General features: G+C 37.6%; 1 protein-coding gene across 1 annotated transcript; it reads right to left on the reverse strand.

The window, feature by feature from the left end:
* Positions 1 to 816: 816 nt before the first annotated feature.
* LOC145779863 (SNF2 related chromatin remodeling annealing helicase 1-like) lies at positions 817 to 18,570 on the reverse strand. Its single transcript, XM_082591528.1, has 14 exons — positions 18,169 to 18,570; positions 15,029 to 15,161; positions 14,532 to 14,677; positions 12,544 to 12,724; positions 7,294 to 7,444; positions 6,668 to 6,835; positions 5,849 to 6,055; positions 4,585 to 4,809; positions 4,085 to 4,255; positions 3,669 to 3,851; positions 3,039 to 3,143; positions 2,818 to 2,943; positions 2,151 to 2,260; positions 817 to 1,253 (listed from the first exon to the last, which is right to left on the reverse strand). The coding sequence occupies exons 1-14, from the start codon at positions 18,551 to 18,553 to the stop codon at positions 1,046 to 1,048; spliced, it is 2,499 nt and encodes an 832-aa protein (XP_082447654.1). The 5' UTR covers positions 18,554 to 18,570; the 3' UTR covers positions 817 to 1,045.
* Positions 18,571 to 21,903: the final 3,333 nt, after the last annotated feature.

Genomic DNA, 21,903 nt, shown 5'->3' on the forward strand with positions numbered 1-21,903 from the left:
TTTTTTGATTAAGCTGCAGAAGAGGCTTCCTAACCCTCAGTTCAAAGATAGCCCATATAGGCTAAGGCTACTGTTTCCATAATCTTCACCGCTTAACTTCGGCTACGTAATCAAGTCTTCACATCGAGCTTTTTTGCAGATAGTGTGGTCGTGACCACTATCGTTCGTTTGTAAACATTTCGTCTTGTCTTATTGGACCACGCTACCACAGAAGGGGACGTAAGCTAGCTGACAAGATCACCTGCAGCAAGAAAAATGCTGAAACAGATACCGTAGCACCTCTACTATGTGGTCAGAACTGTCGGAAACAAACATTTTATTTCGATACTAATTGTTCGCCATGATTTTGTGTCGAAAGAAAATGGGCGCCAACCACCTTTTTGTCATGTTCGTGAAAATAAAACGTTTCCGGCTTCAGGATCCTCAAAGTTAACGTTTGAACAATGCAAGCACACTGATATCAAGAGAATTGAGCTCGTGTGATAGTAGCTTAGCCTATGTGTACTAATCACGATGCAAACATTCGCTCATATCTGGCCTCAAATGTAAGAATTTGAGTAGGCTGCAACGTCACAAGCACTTTGCTATAAAACATCAAAAAACTAAACAAGTTTTTCTGACATAACGCCCTACCCTGTATGATCTATAAAAGTATAACAACGCGACCAAGTCGCATGTGGAAATCTATTTTAAATTCCAGAAGTGGTGAAAATAGTGCTTTCATTTTATGTCAATTTTAAAAAAAATCCTGATTGCTGAAAGCCTTTCACAAAAGTCTTGTCAATAAAAAAGACTCCAAAGCGTAAGGTGTACCGGTATGTAATAAGAAACATAGATCATCATTTCAGAAATAGCAGCAAAAAGAAAGCTACACTAGCACAAAAAAAAACACAGTGATCAAATAAAGACTTTACGCAATCAGAAAAGTCCTAGCCTACCGCTTTACATAGTTTACACGTCTAGCGACGATCAAACCATGTAAAACGGTAGCTTTTGCTGGCTGGAAAATAAAATTGCTACTCATGGAAGAAGCCTACATATTGCTTTATTTCTTTCGTTTCCGTTCTATTAATTGATCTAAATATATATCTTCGTCAAATTTGTCTCGTTTCCGACGATCTGAATCCGACGGTTCTTTTCGAAAGGAAGAAGACATAGTTTGTCCAACTGCAACTGCGTTCGTTGTGGGTTTTTCGTTGAGAAAATCTTTACTTGAGTTCGACGGCGAGCTTTCAGTATCGTCAAAAATATTGCTGAAAAAGAATTTTCACAAAAAAAATACTTTGATGAGATTTAAAAATGTATTTACCGAAAAGTTTATGCAAATCTACGTTAAAACACAATTATCCATAGACAATAGACATCACAATTGCAAGATACCGTACGCATTTTAAAGTTGTTTTTGAAAGCTGCTCTCATAAACGACTTCTCTTAAAAGGATACTAAAGGAAAAACCTGACTTGGCGATTGTACTTGTACATGTTCTTTGTGTTTAACATGCTACCATAAAACGATTTTCAATAAAATTTTGCCCCATTGCGGTCTGATCAGCATTCCGCGCGTGCTTTTGTCAGAGCTTTCAAAACGGGAATGGGCGTGAGCAGCGAACCGTGCAACTGTACAGTCTACGTCACTTACGTGACTGTACAGTCTACGCAACTGTACAGTCTACGTCACTTACACTAGCAATCAGCGGATCGAGCAGTAGTTCTTACTGCAGGCGATTTAACTGTAAGCTATGTATGTATGTACGGTACATCAAAACATTGTCAGACAGTTTGCTCAAAACATCAGATGTGGTACCGTGGCTTTTGTTATTGCTGTCGATAGTTAAGTATTCTAGAGCAGTGTTTCCACTTTTGGTCATTTTGAAAAAATTAAAAATAAATGAAACAATGGACTTTGGGCCTTGCCACTTGCCAGTGCCATTGAAAACATTTTTTTTCGGTAATTTTTTTTTGAAATGTGTTGTTGAACGTTCAGTTTACGCATTTTAATGCTTAATTCCAGTTTGAAAATTTCATTTAGTATGCCTTTAACGTTTATGGAAACATTCTTTAAAAAATACTAGTTTATTACAAGGTAGTCATTTATAGCTCTGTTATGGGTGAACAATAAATCAAAGCTCGTTAGGCTGGTACAACGTTTACCTTTCTTGATCGAAGGCCAGCAACAACTGTTCGTCAGAGATCGATACTTCAAACAAATCATCAGAGAGAGCAACCTCTGCTGTCGGTTTGGCATTTGCATTCCCAATAGTCTGAAAAATAAACATGATGCGGAAATAAAAGGCGAGCCAATGAAGTAATAGTTGGTAAAAAGCTGATGTTAAGCCAGAAGACTAGAGCAGTTGCTATTTTGAGTATTTTCTTTCCTCTGTCATGTATTCGCACGTATGTTGAAGGGGGTATTTGTTGTAATATCCGTAAGGCAAACATTTGCAATGCTGCAACCGGTAAACCAATGTGTTGCTCAATTCAACAAGCTTCGTGGAAAAAAATGTCACAGCTCTTTGACTTGATTTAACTACTAATTGGCATTATTAGAGCAACAGCGACACTCGCCGAAAACGAGTCAGTTGAATTGTTTGAAATGGTAACGTCTAGAACACAAGTCAAAAGTAAAACATCCATTCTTCTTCGTGAGCACTGACTGTTCTGGAGCTAAGTTTACCATGCGTTCAATGGGTATTATTAATCAGTATTTTTTTCTTTATTTAAACATAGAAATTGTATCTAACATTGCTCAGGGACGAAATCGTTGTTTTTAACAAAATATAGCAAATAACGTTATTTGGAAAGTGCATTACTTTCTCACCTGAAAATATTGCAAGATACTGTTCTGGTCACGATCTGGCTTACGAGCGTCGTGGCTCTCGGTGTCGTCAAAGTTGTTTCCGCTTAAACCTGCTTGACCTAGAACTCCCAATTTCTTTTTCACCATCTGTCAGCCATGAACAGAAATTGAAAAAAATAAAAATAAAGTCGAGAAATAAAAACTCTGGATTTGTATGTTGAAAACTGCAAAGTATCATCTACCTGCCATATGTAATCATCAGAGGTTCCCTTTGCAACGAGATAGTGAACGTTGACCACATCGCGTTGGCCTATTCTATAGCAACGGTCTTCAGCTTGGACTAATATCTGAAAGTATTGACAATTGACTTTAGGAAGTAACTTTAAACTATTTCAAAGCAACGTTAAGAAAAAGTAACGGGTGTATTTGTGTTTACTATTGAAAATGTAAGGTTTAAGCTTCACAGTGGCTATATTTATGCTGCCATTCAATACAACTTGAAACTTGGAATGTCTCAACAAAAATGGCTGAAAAAATGAATGCTTTTGAGACGTTGTGCTTCCGTAGAATGCAACACGTATTTCATGGTTTGCAAAGAAGGCAAACAAAGAAGTTGTACAACAGGTGAACCAAACCAGATATATGTTTATAAATATTAAAACAAGACAATATAAATTTCTCGGCCATTAATAAGAAAGCAAAAACTGAGGCATCTCTCTATAACTGGTAAAAATTTTGAAAAGCGGGTACCTGGTAAAAAAAGACAAACTCATCTGAAACAATTGTTCATACGAAATATCATAAGAAATAAGAATACTTGCTCTAAATTATTGGGCCATCGATGCAAAGCAATTCAAGAAATGGCTACTTACGCCTGGATTCCAAAACAGCTCGGCAAAAACAACGAGCGACGCAGCATGCAAAGTAATTCCCATGTTTGCGGCAGTTATGCTCAAAAGTGCCACTTTGCAGACGTTTTTTTCTTGAAATTTTGCCACTTCACTGCGACGCTTTTCTGAAGGCGTGTTACCATCAACTCGCATGTACTCATAGCCCTAAATGTATTTTAACAGTACTGAAGTTTTATCGCAAAACATTATTAATTTAAGTTTGTAAATACAGAGAAACTGCTCTGCAGTGCAGAAATGCTGTCAAACTCAATTAACTACCACATTGAATATTCACGTACACTCGTACAGCTTAAATTTTACAATAGGAACAATGGAACATGCGATTGAAATCATGTTATAACAGTAGGCTACAACACTTACCACTAGCAAACTCTTACCTTCTTCACTAAGGCTGCTTCTAGGTTGTCAAGTACTATTTTATGGTGAGCAAATACCAAAAACTTTTGACCTCCTTCCAACAAATCCAGGACATAGGACTTTATTGCGGGTAGTTTTCTGTGCGCAGTTTCATTGAAATACTGTAGAAGGGCGCCATGTTTTTCAACACCCTGTGAAACAGTTATTCATTGGCAAAGTTCTAGTAAAATATGTTCTTTTTACCAGGGCTGTGAAGTCCAGAAAAAAATTACTTCGACTCCACAGCCCTGCTTTTTACATTAATTCGACGTCTGCAAAAGCTGGAGTTTCGACTGTGTTGTTGGCATTCTTAGGACAATAGATCCAAGAAAAATTTTCCACGGTACGGAAAATACCAATTATACTTACGTCATGAGCAAACAACAAAACTACTTAGAAAAAGTGTAATCATCCGTAATAAAATCCGCTCATTTTACATGTTAAATACTTTGTCACTTGAAAAAAAAGGGACATTGCCTACCGAGATACCCTTCCTTTCCACTGCATGTTGGGCACTTTCCAATGCTTCCTTTTGCTTTGTGGTGGTTTTGAAGTCGCTCACGTCAATAGTGACGGAGCGTCTGAGTTTTGGCGGCAGTTGCGACAAAACTTCATTTTTTGTTCGACGAAGCATTACAGTCTCTTGTAAAAGCAAGCGCAATTCATCCATGTTCGACGAGCCTGAATATTCCCAGCCCCAAGGATTCTGAAATTCCATACAAGCGTATTATTTGTTCCGCAAAATCATGCAAAAAATCGTTAACTTTTTAAAGCGGATGGCTTTTTCCATACACTTTATATCAAAATGCAGTAAAACTGTAGTGATTTTCGTTCGGCAAAGATAAACCAAAAATTTTAAAGAGTTTTTACGTGGACCAACTACAAGCATTAGCGAAACACAAATTCCATAAAACTATCCCTTCAATTTTATTAGCAAAGATTTTTTACAGTACTAATTACTACAGCAGGGGTGAACAAACGTTTTATCTCAAAGGCCGCATTCAGAATCCGAATTTGTTTGAGGGCCGCACTATAGTATAATTAAGATTATAAGCCAAAACATAAAATTTAAAATAGTCAAAACATAAGCTTTTATTTAATTTTAAAGAAACCAAAGAAATGAAGATTTTATTTATTACATAAAAGATACAGAAAACATTTGTCTCAATCATTTATTTGAATACAACCCACATCAAGATCACACGTTGCCAGACGCACTTTGTGAATTTGTGAACGCACTTTATAACATAATCAGAAGAAAAAAATGTCGCAATTGTCGCTCCTCTCTCTATCAAGAGTCTTGGCCTTGGTCCAAGACTAAAACGAAAGTCTCATATTGCCAGTTGCCACATGCCGAAGTCAGAAATTTCGATTGTGACGTAATCGGCTGCTTTGACACAAATAGCCATGCAAGATGGTTTTGCACACAAATGACACGATACATACTGCTAAAACTGCACGTTACTGAAGAACACAATGTGGCTGGGGGAACAAACCACTACAATGCGATAAAGACACTATATATAATTTATCATTATCAAGATGAAATATATGAAGAAAAAGTTTAATTAAGCCACTGAAGTAATTAAAATTTTCAAGCAATTTTATTATTATTATTTTTATATAATTGCTTCAGGCTTTCGCGGATCGCACAGAAAATTGTCTCGGGCCGCATGTTTGCCAACCTCTAAACTAGAGCGTTTCGCGCCAATAAAGCCTTGACTGAAGTGAATAATCTACGTCACCTTTTTTGCAGCGCAGTATCGCAAGCCAAACTGATGGAAGTTTGGAAACAGATCAGGCCTCAGTAGAGAAATTTGTGTGTACAGTTCAGCTGGCCTAGACAGCGCTGGTGTCCCCGAAAGCAACATGACGTGTTTGGAACGCTTCACAGCAGCAGTTACAGCACGAGCTCGGGCTGTCTTAAAATTCTTGATGAAATGAGACTCGTCCTGAAAGAAACAACGATTTCAAGTGTAATGCAATTGAGTGCTGAGATTGTAGTGACGTTGTTTAAGGTACGGTATTTTCACTGTGTCAATGAAACATAAAAAAGCAAAGAAGATTCTCTAATCTGCAAAGACTGCTTGCGCAACAGTACAAAAATTCCAGCTCAATGCTAATCCAGTCGATCCCGTGTTTTTGTATACCGGTATCCCTTAAGCTAAATAGCTATGCCTTAAAAAAGGTTTGCGATCACGGAGCAACACTATGTACTGTAAATGTAGATTTATGTTTAATGTTGGAAATTTTTACGTTATCTAACGTGGAAAGTAACCGCTCACACATCTTTTGGTCAAATTGTAAAATAATGTATGCTTTATAATTTTCTTGCCTTTAACCGCACTGCAGTATATAGGCTAACTTTGTAAATTTTAACTTGTACGGGATTCACTCTGAGGATGCGCATTGTGATGGTGCGCGAAACGTCAGTGACGCAAAAAATCAACTTGTTTGTCTTTGCTGTTACTTTCACTTTCATCAGATGAACGTTGCAACTAGTGTTAGAAACGATTTCGATTCATTGAAACATAAAATCGAAAAAAGTTTAGCTAAATTCTTACCAGTATGACAATTTGAAAATTTCTTTCTGTGAAGTCTCCTTGGTGTTTTGAGAGCAAGTCATAGCTAATCACAGAAACTAGAGCATTACGAGAAGTGACATGGCGACCGGTCAGCACAACGCTGATATCATCATCACATAACTGTGATGGAAGCCACTTGAGCAAAGCCTGAAAAATTAAGCTTGTTCATCAATCCATATAAACCACGGAGTCTATCAAAAAGTAAGTTTCGTAGGCATTTAAATTCTTAAACATAGCATATCAAACTTATTTTTTTCTGATCCAATTGGCACAGTCGTTATAGGTTTCGTCTATTCACATGCAGCTCTGGCTTCGACACAAGCTTGAGGAAATACCAAAAAAACTTTGTATCTGCAACTCTCCTTTAGGGTTTAAAAATAAAGGGAAAGTGCAGAACTGGTACAAACCCAACGTCATCACAGAATGCCAGTACTTTGCTACAGTATGACGTACAATGCAGCTGAACCAGCTGCGTGGCCAAACAAAGACCCTGGAAACGTAGGTTGCCGCCGCCCAATCAGGTGTGCCGTGACGTTATTTTTTCTATTTTCACAAATCTCCCACCGCAACATCACATTCCGTACAATCTTTTGTGCTTCTCCTACCTCTTTCCACATGCAACGTACTGACGAGGGGCAGACCACAAGCAAGGGCCAACTTTCCTTGAAATACGAAGCAATGCAAATACTTTGAACGGTTTTTCCCAAACCCATGTCATCAGCAAGCAAAATCCTTCCTTTCCAATTGATTGCGATTCTGTACATCAGCAAAAGTAATAAGATACTGATGCAGATAAGTTAACAAAATATTAGGTACCGTTATTATAATATATATAGTTGTATAGACAAAAGTAATAAAAAGAAACGATATCAAACAACCTTTGTTATATCATCATCCCTTTGTTGATATCGGTATATCATGACCTTGAAGAAACTATGAGTCCATACAGAACAGTACAATATTGCCCAAATTAAAATCGTTATGAGTTATAAAAAATACAGGTTGAGTGCACTATATATACGGTAAGTTGTTCATCTTAAAAATAAAAAAGATCTGAAAAAAATTAACTCTCACTTGCATGAGTTCACTCATACTCAACTAGACGTCAAGTAATATATATATAAGATTATTTTTAGTCAGTCACGGTTATTCGAATGAACAATTTAAATTTGTGCTCTTTGGATATTGGATAAGCTTCAATAATATAGGTCAGTGGTTCCCAACCGGGGGGGGGAATTCCCCCTAGGGGGGGGGAATTTGGTTTTAGGATTGTAAAGCTGTTTAAGCCAAGTAAGTTGGTCGTGACCAGAGCTTAGAGCGTTAAAGAGGAGCCCTTAACTTCCGACTATTTAAACAACTGTGCACTGTCATGGATGTAGACCATCACGTAGAAAATCACGTATTCATTCATCACATCACGTATTCATCACGTAGGCCTACTTCTTTTTCATGCAAATACTCGATGGTTTTCAAGACGAAATGTAACTAAGCGAGTGTTAGAGCTTAGAGGCGCTTAAATTAATTTTTGACCTTTAAATAAAATTGGAATTTGTTTCGTTGCTGAATAATGACAGATGGATTAGATTCCTTGCTTATTTGGTTGATATGTTTGGTCCATTGAATAAACTGAATCTGAAAATGCAAGGGAAAAACACCAATATACGGTATAATATATTCAATCGCCATCTCCGTTTGAAGCAGATTGCTCATCAACACGGGTTGTATCCATGAGCCATTGACATATTGATACCAAGTGAATTTACAAACTGAACTGCTTCCATGCTGGCTCAAGGCAGGTTGGAAGAGAGTGATTGATTTATGTCACTGTCATTAAAAGATTGTCTTAAGGCACTAGAAGGCTCTTCTGTCCTGATCGGGGGGACTACGTTTTGTCTGACGTCTACCTTTCAACCAGCCTGGCTTGGGTGGCCTTCCAGGAGCAGATGCCAGTGCCGCTCAGCATTTAAAGATGCTTTGGAAGCTTTCACCAGCAAGCTTGATAATTGAAAGGGGAAAGTTATAATGAGCAATTGAACATGTCACTCTATTTAAAGAATTATCATCGATGCTAGTTGTTGACGTCAAAGAACAAGTTCTTCTAGAGTTGGAAAAATAATTGATTTAGCAACATCTCACAGCATGAGAACTGGACTTCATTCGATATTTTCCTGAAATTTATGAGGATGAGCTTGATTTAACACGAACTTCATTCACATTGTTGATGAAGAGCTTCCAGATAAATTGTAAAATGAATTTTTTTTTAGAACTCAAAACGGATTCTTGCACAAGAGACTTATTCAGAGAAAAAATTAATCACTGGATTTTGGTCATTAATGTGTAATTCCTATCCCAAAATGGCAGAGAAAGCTATTCGAAGTATCCTTCCGTTTGCTTCCACTTATCTATACAAATCAAATTTTTTAACTCTTGCAGATGAGAACAAAACAGAAAAACAGTTTAGACGTGGAGAAAGATATTCGTTATTTTCTTTCCAATACTCTTCCATCACATTCATGAGTTGTCGAAACAAAAAAATTATAACTTATAAGCTTCACAGAGACTGTTAAATGCATTCTTTTATATTTTGAATGTCGTTGGCTCCAGCTCGTGTCCGAGCATTGGTTTCGCTTTCAAATCTGGAGGCTTTGGAGGCCCAATCTATGTGATTGAAAAGACGTGGGCAAAAATCACATTGCATGGAGGGTGGGGGACGCGGTAGTTTTAGGTTTTCTTTTCTAGTGTTTCGTTTTTCATGTGCTTTTTGCATCCTGTTTTTTTTCGGGGTCTGCTACTATTCGGTGAGTCCGATTCGGTGAGAGCCTTTTTCGGTGAGAGCCCTATTCGGTGAGTTTTTTTTTTTTAATTATTGCGCGCCGTAGCCTAATTATCATTGCCGTTATAGGGTTAGGGATAGGGGTTAGGGGATAGGGGTTAGGGGATAGAGGTTAGGGGATATGGGTTGGGGGTTTTTGGGGTTGGGGATTTTTGTGTTTTTTTTTTGAATTTTTGTTTGAAAATTATCGGGTACCGTAGCCTAATTAAAACCCCTAACCCCAAACCCCCTAACCCAAAAACCCCTAACCCAAACCCCCAAAAACCCCAAAACCGCAAACCCCAAAAACCCCCAACCCCAAAAACCCCCAACCCCAAAAACCCCCAACCCCCTAACCCCAAAAACCCCCTATCCCTTAACCCCCAAACCCCCAAAAAACCCCAAACCCAGGCCTCGAATTTCGTTTTTGTTGACGGCGGACAAACGTGTCCGGTCTGAGCAGCTATCTCGGCGGACAAATTAAGTCTTACGGCGGACACACCAGTTTTAACGTCGATCGTCATACTTAATCCCTTTATCTTGATAAGTCTTCGCCATTTGAGAACCATAGCTACGGTTTAGGCTTTTTAAAATTTCAGCGAAGTCACTCTGAAAGGCTTTCATCAGACCAACGACGTGCGCTTGACGCCGTGTAGCTACTAAATATGATGATGATGATAATATGATGATTGTTAAAAATTTAAATTCTATGGACTTTTTGTGTCTGATGCAAATAAATAATAAAAAAATAATCCGCCGCATAACTGATTAACTTCCACCGAACAAGGTCGTGTGGCTTCTTGCGTCACAATGCTCTGGGCACGAGTCGGAAAACTTCTACACTAACGCGTAACGCTACTATTTTCTGATGTTCAAAGTTTCACTAGGCTTTTTTCTTTAGGTTTATTTTTGCGTGTCATGTGAGCGAAAGTGACGAAAAGAATAAACAAAACATTAGAAAAAGCACAATTATTTTTTCCCCTCTCCGTGATGCGGTCGCCTCTCTAAAATAGTATCAGTATTCCACGAGACCACGGCAAGCTCGGAGTTATAATCAGCGCAGTCAAGGCCATTCAAACATATGCGCATGATTAGAGCTTCAATAACATCGATCTTCAAAGACGTGCGCCAATCTCCACGAGATCACTGCTTGTCGTTAAGATACGTGATACCGAGATCTATTCCGTGTCTTTTCTCCAGACCGGCTAGTTGAGGGAAAAGCGTAAATGCGAGCTCTTCTTTAGCGATAAAATATGCGATTTCCAACAACCTCTTAATTTTGATTTTTTTGTTGTCACTCATATTGTCGATGGCCTTGATGACCGGAAATTGATGGCTTGGGGTAAACGATGTGTTGTGATCTTTGACAGAGCTAATCCTTACATTCGTTGTTCCTTTAATATATATATGCGTCTATCACCACTAAAATTCCTAGTAGTAGGTTCATCGCCCTCATTCTCACTTTCAGAAATTTCCCTGGGCCTCTTCTTTCTTACTGTAATACCAAAACTTAAGTTTTGCGGCATCTTGCTGTAGTAGCCTATACTCTTATAATCTAACTTTGTAACCAACCTTGCATTATCAATATTACTCGGAGATCAAAGCCAGACATTGTGACATAAGACTTGAACTAAGTTGCGAGTGATTAGTGTAGAAGTACCGGTACTCCCATCAATTCTTAGCTAAGAATTCACCTCTGTTACGCTGATTCAATGTCATCAATCGTTGAAGCAACGTAAAATTCGAAAGTTTTTCTGCTTGAATGGAAGGTAAGAGATACAGTATTAACTTTTTCTACTGTAGATGCGCGCTTCGAATGCGATAATTTCGCTTTCCCAGCGCAAATTATATTCTTGCAACAGTTGTTCGTGCTATGCAATGACGATTTGTATCGCCAGTTTCTGCGATATTTCTCGGCGGACAAATATGACCGATCTAGAGGGTACTTCCCGCGGACATCACATGCTGTGACGGCGGACATGTCCGCCGTGAATTTCGAGGCCTGCAAACCCCAAAAAACCCCAACCCCAAAAACCCCCAACCCCCAAAAACCCCCAACCTCAAAAACCCTCAACCCCAAAAACCCCCAACCCCAAAAACCCTCAACCCCCTAACCCCAAAAACCTCCTATCCCCTAACCCCAAAAACCCCCAACCCCCTAACCTCTATCCCCTAACCCTATAACGGCAATGATAATTAGGCTACGGCGCGCAATAATTTTTAAAAAAAATCTCACCGAATAGGGCTCTCACCGAAAAAGGCTCTCACCGAATCGGACTCACCGAATCGGGCCATTCCGTTTTTTTCGTGCCTCCCCAAGTTCTTTCTATCCAGAGTGATCTGTTACTACCAAGTTGTTCCCATGAATCCAGATCAATGTTTGCATGGTTGAGGGAGACTTTCAGCTGGTGTTTGTATCTCATTTTTGGTCTTTTTATTTGAATAAAATACTTTTCAGCAACGTTCTTCAATAATTAAATTATTTTAGTATGAAAAAGAATATTACTGGCTAAAAAGCTTATTACTATTGAAAGTTTAGTTTATCTTACAAGACTTAGATTAAAATATTAATGTAAACGAGTTTTTAACAAACTAAATTTATAGGGGGGAATTTAGATTTGAATATTGACTAAAAGGGTCCACCAGATAAAAAAAGGTTGGAAACCACTGATATAGGTGAATGCATGTGAAGAATGTAAATGCATGTATGCATGTGAATGCATGTATCTAAATTGATTTAGAACGATGTATACATCTGCTCTGTCTTGACAAAAAAAAAAACAGTTTAACTTCGCAAAGATTCAGCCAGTGAAAGCAGCTTGTGTCATTAATCTAAAAATATAGATTTCGATCTGATCCAGAAAATATGGCTTGATTTTTTCCATTACTTTGTAAAGGTCACACTAAATCCGTGCATGCTTAAAATTCTATATTTGAGAAAGATGAAAGGTGTCCGGTTGAGTTGACGACCACATAATCCATTTTAACTGTCTTACAACTGCAACTTCATTGATGAAATAGAACTTATAAAACCATCACGTACTCTACACCTTGTCTTTGAAACGGCATTAACGATGAAAGAAGACACGGATCCAACTTCAATTCATCAAACTCAGAAGTGCGATGACAAGCTGGTGTCCCATTAATCGCGTTCTTGAAAACGTTTAGCACACAAGCAGACAGAGGTTCAGCCTGGACGTTTGGTATTTTTCGTAGCTGAGCATCTGAAATGTAAACAAAAATCGCGAATCTACTTTCAAATCAAATATGAACAATTCCACAAATAAATAAAAATATTCCTGAAACTTTTAGGACATGAGCATGTGAGCTGTCAAAGAGAGTCAAAATGTAGCATTTTGTAGTAAGAAAGAATTGTATAAAACTTTTTTCTCTTTTGCACAGGGTTTTCGTATTCATTAATCCATTGAAGTAGTAATGGGTCCGATCGCATCTAACGCACATAAATAAGCCTTTGACTTCTAACTCTTGATGCTTGCAGTAAAATGATATAGGCATACGCGCCGACTTCCGGGGGGGCGGGGGAGCCGCCCCCCGTCAAATATGGTTGAGGCCTTGAGGGGCAACAAAAATGGCAATTACAAGTGGTGTTTCAAAGATAAAATACTTCGCGAAAGAGATTTGGATCATTTAAACTGGACTTACCTACAGTAAAGAATGCCGAAAGCGAAAAACAGCCTACGTTGCTCTTGCAAAACAGCAACTGATCGCACGGCTTTCCCTGGAACGTGAATTACTACTGAGATGCGTACGCTCACATTCACACAACTGGTTGTTGTTTCGCTGAGACTTTTCGGTCATTTGTCCAAAATGACTTGAAAAAATTCGGTCATTTTTTATCTATTTCGGTCATTTTTTTCTGATGAAAAATTTTTCCTTTTAAGTAGGCTAGCTGATACAAACCAAAATTTGCACTTCCTGACTAGCTATAACATTAAGTTTCGCTATCTATATTTTTTCGGACATTTTGACCGAATTGACTATATTTTTTTTCGGACATTTTGCTAAAAAGTCGGTCAATGACCGATAAATGACCGAAAAAAAAAAACCCAGGTCACACACTGCTTAGTGCTTATCTTCCAACGCGTGAGGAGCAACTTCAAAGTCAAAACGCGTGGCAGCGAAAAAGCGAATGCAAAGTTGAAGGTTTATTCTCGTTTCACAAGTTATCCAAACGTCCGTTAGATTTTTTGTGACTTCAAACATGAAATCGATTTTAGCAAACTTTATCGAGTTGAAACTACGACACAACGAACAGTTATGTGAACACAGCAGAAAAAATGCATTTTTTAAAACTGTTATCCGTGTTTTACTTCAATAAGCACTGTATTGATGTATATATTGTGAAAATATATAGGCTACACCGCTACATCTCATACACTCCTGCACTGTATTTGATAAAAGACTATAAAGACTTTCGATAAAAAACAGAAGAGAAAACACGTCGCCATTGTCTTAACGCTTTGAAGGTAAGTAATTACTAATTAGCAAAGCGTGCGATACGAGGTTAATAAAACTGATAGCGGGTTTCCACTTTGCTTGAGATCATGATTTTTGCGTTTTATTTCGATAACTTCACTGTCTTGATCGTTGTTATTCACTCGCACGAAAAGGAATCGGCTTGTTTTCCAAATGTTCCAATTATGAGCTAACAATATCAAAGTTTTTACACTAGGCGTACTGCATGCGTAAAACTAATCGTTTCAAGCAGCGGTTCTAATAAATTCGGTTTGCGACCTAGGTGTCAATATAAACAAGACACTAAGCTTAATCAAAAATAATGTGATGGTTATGACGTCATCACCTTTCTCGCCTCCCAAGTTTTTTGAAAAGTCGGCGCCTATGGATATAAGCTACGTTACGTGTTACGTGCTTGTAACTATTGCTTACGTGTTACACTGTAACTATAGCAATCACCCTGGCAAGCATCTGTAGTGAATATAATTCTAAAAAGTGATGGTGTGGTCTTAAGTTAAAAACACGACATAAAGGAAAAGGTATGGAGTAACATACAAAGACTATTATAATCAGCCAAAGAAAAACTCCATCTTCTTGTGTCAACATTATACATTTTACTGGGAATGGTCTTGAACAACTGAACGCAAGATGCATTGTAGGGCATGTCAACCTCAAATCTGCCTTGGCCAATTATGTAGCATCTGAAAAACATTATTCCTTGATAATTTGGCAATACTATATGGAGCTACATTTTTCAATGCAGACACAGATGGTTCAAAACTAAATGTATTCTGGTGGAGCTTCCGCAATCATAAAAAACTTTTGATATAAGTTTTATGTTAAACAGTTATATAAATTGTGTAAGTGACTTGGTTACAACTTCTTTCCACCACACATACAGTGCTTAAAATGATGGGCATCAAGACTAAAATCTTATCATTTATTGTTGAATATATGAAGATTTCTACAAAAAATATTTTAATTCAACTGAGTAATCATGACTATAGACATTATATGACTCTGTACTCTTATGTTGATGTGAAATAACTTACTTTGCAACTACTCCATTTTTTGTGGCATTGTTTTCGTTGAGTTCAACAGCAACTGATCCCCCATTGTAATCTTTTACTACAACTGCATTCTGCAATGAAGGAAGTGACTTTCCAACAGACTTGAGACTATTTTCTAGAAGTAAAAATACGTATTAAATTACCGGTACTTCAAAGGAAATTGACAGAGTGAAGTTTCCGCTTCTATTCACTAGGCTCTGTTGAATAGAGAGCTATCTTTGAAATGTGTTGCTCAAGCAAATGTCTTAAGATTTGAAGCAGCATTGCTTGATATTGCAGTTTCTTCATGAGCGAAGTCAGGCTTTTATCCAAATGAGCTATCAAGGCAACAAAAAGCAATAGATTATTTCATATGGCTTATGTTTGTACTGTATATTAGGGTGCATCGTCTCCCGCTTTTTTTTGAAATTGGTTTCGTAACATTGAGAAGTGTGTTCCACTTCAGGAAAAACTCAGCCAAAAAAATTTTTTTTGTTCAGGGACCCCCCCTTCCACTCGCGCATGCCCCCCCAAATTTCGGACAGAAAAATCGCCATAACTCCAAAACTAAAATACTTAGACATAAAGTGTTTGGTATTAGATTTATTGTAACTATATGATTTGATTCAAATTTGGTGAATAAAACATATTTTACAAAGAAACAACATTTTTTTGCTACGTTTGTTGAAAACGTTCAAGTTGGACTCCCCTTTTAAAGCCTTATTCAAGGCTACTCTATGAGATAAAGAGTTATGGATCTGTCTCTTTTAAAAGCTTTGTTCAAGTTTAGTATCATCAATCAACTATTATAATATAATAGTATGTATATAATAATCTAAAAGAGAAATAGCGATGGAATGATAATGCAGTAACTATAAGACATACCACTCATACCAAATGGAACTGTTCTGTTGATGGTGCTATCAGCATGGTATTTGACACTACATCAACAAACACTGGCCTTTGGTCTGGAGGTTGTGTTGAATTGCAACAGAAATTGAAGAAATCATTGCTATGGTGTGCATGCAGAAAACATGTTGGAGAACTAATCGTAGGTAATGTGTTTGAAGCACTGAGTATTGAAACATATCGATCGCCTGAAATAACTATGTTTGTTCACTTTCGTACTCACTTCAACAGTATTTCTCAAGACCTCATCTCTTTCCCACCTTATTTAGATACATACAAGTGCTTGTCAATCAGTGAAATGAATTTCCTTGAAACCTTGAAAGATACTGTAGCTCTTGCAACCCAGTTGCTTACAAAAAATGATAAAAGATATTTACTTCGAGAAGACTACAGAGAACTATTGGAGCTGTGTTAGTTTCAACTATCCATTGCCATGCAAGAAGCCATTTAAATTTAAACAACCAGAAGCTATTCACAAAGCTTGGTGGATGGCTAAAGTTATTTATGCCATAAAGTTAATACTATTGTCTAGAAGGACTGAAGAAGTAATGGATCCTGCTAATCCCAAGAAGCACTTGATTCTGCAACCAAAGCAAACTGAGAAGTTGAAAAGGTTTGCAATGTTCCTCCTATATGTGTATGTGCCATGGTAGTTTCGTTGCAGTTCAGGAGTTTCTGCACCATGGGCACTGAAGTTAATGAAAACTTTACATTTGTTTGAGAAAATTGATCCCATTGTAGCTACTAGTGGCTTGAAAAAGCTGAATCTCCACCTCTGGTACTTAACTGAGGAAATGATTCCTCTTTCTCTGTTTGATTACCATGTTCCAGATGAAACGAAAAGAGGAATTGTTGATGCATTGTTAAAAATGCAAGCAGCAGATGGTTCAATTCAGGAACCTCTGAAAAGAAAAGGTAAAGGAAAGCCAGTTTTTCCAGACACAATTGATGCCAACACTTCACTGATTGATTTGATTGGTAAAGATTCCTGGTATCTCTTTAAGCTCTTAAAAGTATGCCCAACGTTTTTTGAAAAAAATGTTAGGGAGTGGGAAGAAGATAGTCAGTATGAACTGGCCAAATCAAAAGCAGAAAGGTTAACAGTTGTAAATGACTGCTCCGAGCGTGGTGTCAAGCTGGCCACAGATTTTCGATCATCTGCTCAAAATATCCAAAACTTTGAAAGCATTCTTCAGGTAGTTGAACAAAGCAGATCTAAGAGACCAAATTTGCGGAAAAAATCATAGACTGTTGGATCCATCTAACAAACCGGCAGCTCCACTTTCAAAAGTAGCCTTTAATTATTAGAAATGGGACCGAAGTGGAGTTCTGTGCGTAACTATATCGCCACATAATTTCCAGGTGCTCATGAAATGTAATTATTTACAACAGCTTTACTACAAATACCACCCCGTTTGCCTGAAGAATCTATTCTACCGAGCTAGACGAAAACGTTCAAGTTGGACTCCCCTTTTAAAGCCGTTTTCAAGGCTGCTGTATGAGATATAGAGTTATGAATCTGTATTTCTTTAAAGCTTTATTCAATATTATATTATCAGTAATGAAACAGAAATCACTTTAGGCTTATTCATATTTTCAGTTCATTCAGTGACATTATTATAATATTTGCAAGGGAACATGCATAAAACGAACAGTGCATTATCATGTCGTAGCTATTTCTTTTTAGATGTATTCGAGTGAACAGTGTCTCCTGAAGAGCAAAAAAAGTTGTTTCTTTGTAAAATATGTTTTATTCACCAAATTTGAATCAAATCATATAGTTACAATAAATCTAATACCAAACACTTCATGTCTAAGTATTTTAGTTTTGGAGTTATGGCGATTTTTCTGTCCGAAATTTGGGGGGGCATGCGCGAGTGGAAGGGGGGTCCCTGAACAAAAATTTTTCTTTTGGCTGAGTTTTTCCTGAAGTGGAACACACTTCTCAATGTTACGAAACCAATTTCAAAAAAAAGCGGGAGACGATGCACCCTACTGTATATGTATATATAACTTATGACTTATGTTTTAACTTTTGCCCATCCTCGGTCTAATTGTCCTTGCGTTCACTTTCACAACAAAATAAAGTGATGAAAATGAACCCTAAGTTGACATCATACAAAACAAATACGTAAATTTAATTAGTACTGATGTGTAGTTTACATTCAAGGTTTACAGTAGTTTAATTGGTAATGGTATGGAAATAGGCTACAACAGTAGATTTAAAAACACACCTAGTTTTGAGAAGTCGGAGATATCAAACATCCAACCTTTTGTTTCTGGATCATACTTTCTTGAAGGAATGCCTTTGAATATGGCAATAATCTTTGGATCATATTTGCAAACAACAAGAAACCTATTTTCACTCATTAAGCTACATAAAAAACCACCAGCACTTGATGAAGCAACATAATTGCTGAAATTATTGATACCAGTACTTGGCAAGTTGGGTGATGTTTGTATCTGGTTTGAACTTGAACTAACAGATATGGGTAGGTGCAACTTGCTGAGGCTTGAACTTTGAGGTACTGTAGGGCTTTTTTTCATAGATTTTATCTGCAGTGCTCGTTTTCGGTTTTCTTCCATTCGCTTCAATTGATCACATGTTAAATTAGACATAACAAACAGCCTAACCAAAGTTTGGCATCAAAAACTCTAAAACATTTCAACATTTATCAATTATGGTTATTTCAGATGATTTTAAATTTCTCGGAAAAACATAGAGCAAACAGCAACAAAATGAATAAATAAACAAAAGTAAAGTAACATGGCAGTACTTCGGTTCGAAACAAAGAGAGTAGTTTAAAAATCAGATCATTTGCAAGCCCTAATATAGCCAAAAAGTCCAATGCTTGACTGGCAGGCACGGCCCCAATTGATAACATGTAAAGCTTGCTACCAGTGATGATGGAAAATTCTGACGATTTTGTCTATTGCGGCACTTTTCCTCTTGATTGGTGATATGCATTTCCTTATACTTGGAGACGGCCTTATGCACAATGAGCCTCCACAAATCTCTATCTTCAGCAAGGTTAATCCAATGTCCAGTGTCTTAAGTTGTATAATTTCAGTGATTTTTTTTGATTGTGTCTCTGAAGGGGTGCAACCTAGTTCGTACCTTGAACCATTCGTACAGTCAGTTCGTACCCTGAAAAGATCGAGAGAAAAAATTAAAAAAAGCCGAAGTCGCTGATCGCAGTTTAATAGCACAAAGCCGAAGTCGCTGATCGGAGTTTCCCCAAACAATTGGAAACAAATAACAAACTCGAGGGTTAGCGTTAGCGGAAACTGCAGTTAGCAGAAACTGCAAAACTGCGGAAAAATGTTTGCGGAAACTGCGATCAGCGAGGGTTAGAGCATAGATTACTCTATGGTTAGAGTTAGGGTAAGCGGAAACTGCGGTTAGCGGAAACTGCGGAAAAATGTTTGCGGAAAAATGTTTGCAGAAACTGCGATCAGCGAGAGTTAGAGCATAGATTACTCTATGGTTAGGGTAAAGGTTAGCGGAAACTGCGGAAAAATGTTTGCGGAAACTGCGATCAGCGAGGGTTAGGGTTAGAGCATAGAATACTCTATGGTTAGAATTAGGGTAAGGGTAAACGGAAACTGCGGTTAGCGGAAACTGCGGAAAAAAATTTGCGGAAACTGAGATCAGCGAGGGATAGGGTTAGAGCATAGATTACTCTATGGTTAGAGTTAGGGTTAGCAAAAACTGCGGAAAAAAGCTTTTCACCGGGAAAATTTTAAAATGTTTGCGGAAGCTGCGATCAGCGACTTCACCTTTTTTAAATTTTTTCTCTCGATCTTTTCAAGGTACGAACTGACGGTCCGAACTGTTCATGGTACGAACTAGGTTGCATCCTCTCTGAAGCACTTCTGGGGGCACCAACATCGCTGTGGCCTGTGGAAAGCTTTCCGGATGCAACCTAATTCGTACCATGAACAATTTGTATCGTCAGTTTGTACCTTGAAAACTTCGAGAGAAAAAAAATAAAAAAGCCGAAGTCGCTGATCGCAGTTTCCGCAAACAAACAAAAACTCGGTGCTCTTCCACAAGACGCCCTGTTGGTCAATCGGAAAAAATGATGACGTCAGACACATTGGAATGGACTATTATGAAGGAGGAAGTGCGGGGTGGAAATGCAATGAAACACACCAGAAGGAAATTGTCTCCCATTTATTGGAAATTGTCTCCCATTTATTATATTAAAAATGTTCTATTCCGTTCTTATTGTACTCCAATGTATGCATGTCATCTGTGGGAAAATTATCATCAACGTGACATTAATCGTCTGCGTGTTGCCTTCAATAATGCGTTTAGAATTATACATAATTTGCCTAAACACTATAGCGTACGTGAACATCAAGTCTTGTGTAACATCATAACATTTGATGCATTACTTCGTAAATATGTTTTTTCTTTTGTTGGAAGATGCGAAGTATCGTCTAACTCTATTGTTGCCTCCCTGATGAGGTCTGATTGCCATCATATATCAAATTACCGTCTTCATTATAATAATTGTATGTATGCTATTAACTAGTTTTGATGGCTGCCATGTCATCTGATTGTTTTTATCGTTCTCAATACTTTCAGTTCTTCTAACTTGTAACGCTACCGTACCATTGTCTGTAAACTTGTAACAGTAGATAGCCTATTTATTGAGATTTTGTGCATTTGCAGTTTGTGCATTATTTTGTTATTTTTAGATGTTATTTCGTTGTTGTTGTTCGTTATTTGTGCATTTGCAGTTTGTGTATTATTTTGTTGTTTTGTTTTGGATATGGACAGCTTTGTCTGATGCAAATAAATTATTATTATTATTGATTTGTTGTTCAATTTAAAGAAATTTGCGATCGTTGAAAAGCACAAGCATAGATCTAACCAACTAAGTTAATACCAAGTCCCAAAATACTACTAGCTCTATCTGGTGACCACCTAAACTTGACCAAATTCAAACCATTATTAAAAGTTTATTTGCAATGATAAAAACATTAAACGACAACCAATTAAAAGAACATGTTACTGTTTATTGAAGGGCTAACTTTCATTTTTATATCTTATTCAATATGCGCGCAATCGTTGTTCGAAGACAGCCCCCCAACGAAGCTTTTGCCCAATGCATTTCAATGGCGAATCGATCGTCTTCCAGTTCACGCCCTGCATGTTCACGATAATTAATTGTCTCCCATTTATTCATTTCTTGCTCAATTTCAACAGATTTGCTATCGTTGAAAAGCACAAGCATAGATCCAACCAACTAAGTTAATACCAAGTCCCAAAATACTACTAGCTCCATCTGGTGGCCACTTAAACTTGACCAAATTCAAACCATTATCAAAAGTTTATTTGCAATGATATAAACATTAAACGACAACCAATTAAAAGAACATGATACTGTTTATTGAAGTGCTAACTTTTATTTTTATATCTTATTCAATATGCGCGCAATCGTTGTTCGAAGACAGCCCCCCAACGAAGCTTTTGCCCAATGCATTTCAATGGCGAATCGATCGTCTGCCAGTTCACGTCCTGCGTGATCACGAAAATTAATTGTCTCCCATTTATTCATTGCTTGCTCAATTTCAACAGATTTGCTATCGTTGAAAAGCACAAGCATAGATCTAACCAACTAAGTTAATACCAAGTCCCAAAATACTACTAGCTCTATCTGGTGGCCACTTAAACTTGACCAAATTCAAACCATTATCAAAAGTTTATTTGCAATGATAAAAACATTAAACGACAACCAATTAAAAGAACATGTTACTGTTTATTGAAGGGCTAACTTTCATTTTTATACCTTATTTAATATACGAGCAATCGTTGTTCGAAGACAGCCCCCCAACGAAGCTTTTGCACAATGCATTTCAATGGCGAATCGATCGTCTTCCAGTTCACGCCCTGCGTGATCACAAAAATTAATTGTCTCCCATTTATTCATTTCTTGCTCAATTTCAACAGATTTGCT

Source organism: Aplidium turbinatum, chromosome 11 (assembly GCF_918807975.1).
Source record: "Aplidium turbinatum chromosome 11, kaAplTurb1.1, whole genome shotgun sequence".
NCBI lineage: Eukaryota > Metazoa > Chordata > Ascidiacea > Aplousobranchia > Polyclinidae > Aplidium > Aplidium turbinatum.

Excerpts from the sequence above, each read along its gene's own strand:
- LOC145779863 (XM_082591528.1), bottom strand. The coding sequence starts at position 18,553 with ATGTCTAATTTAACATGTGATCAATTGAAGCGAATGGAAGAAAACCGA. Across the intron at positions 15,162-18,168 it reads CTCCGACTTCTCAAAACTAG|AAAATAGTCTCAAGTCTGTT; the intron begins GTGTGTTTTTAA and ends TTTTACTTCTAG. Across the intron at positions 4,256-4,584 it reads TGGAAAGGAAGGGTATCTCG|GGTGTTGAAAAACATGGCGC; the intron begins GTAGGCAATGTC and ends ACTGTTTCACAG.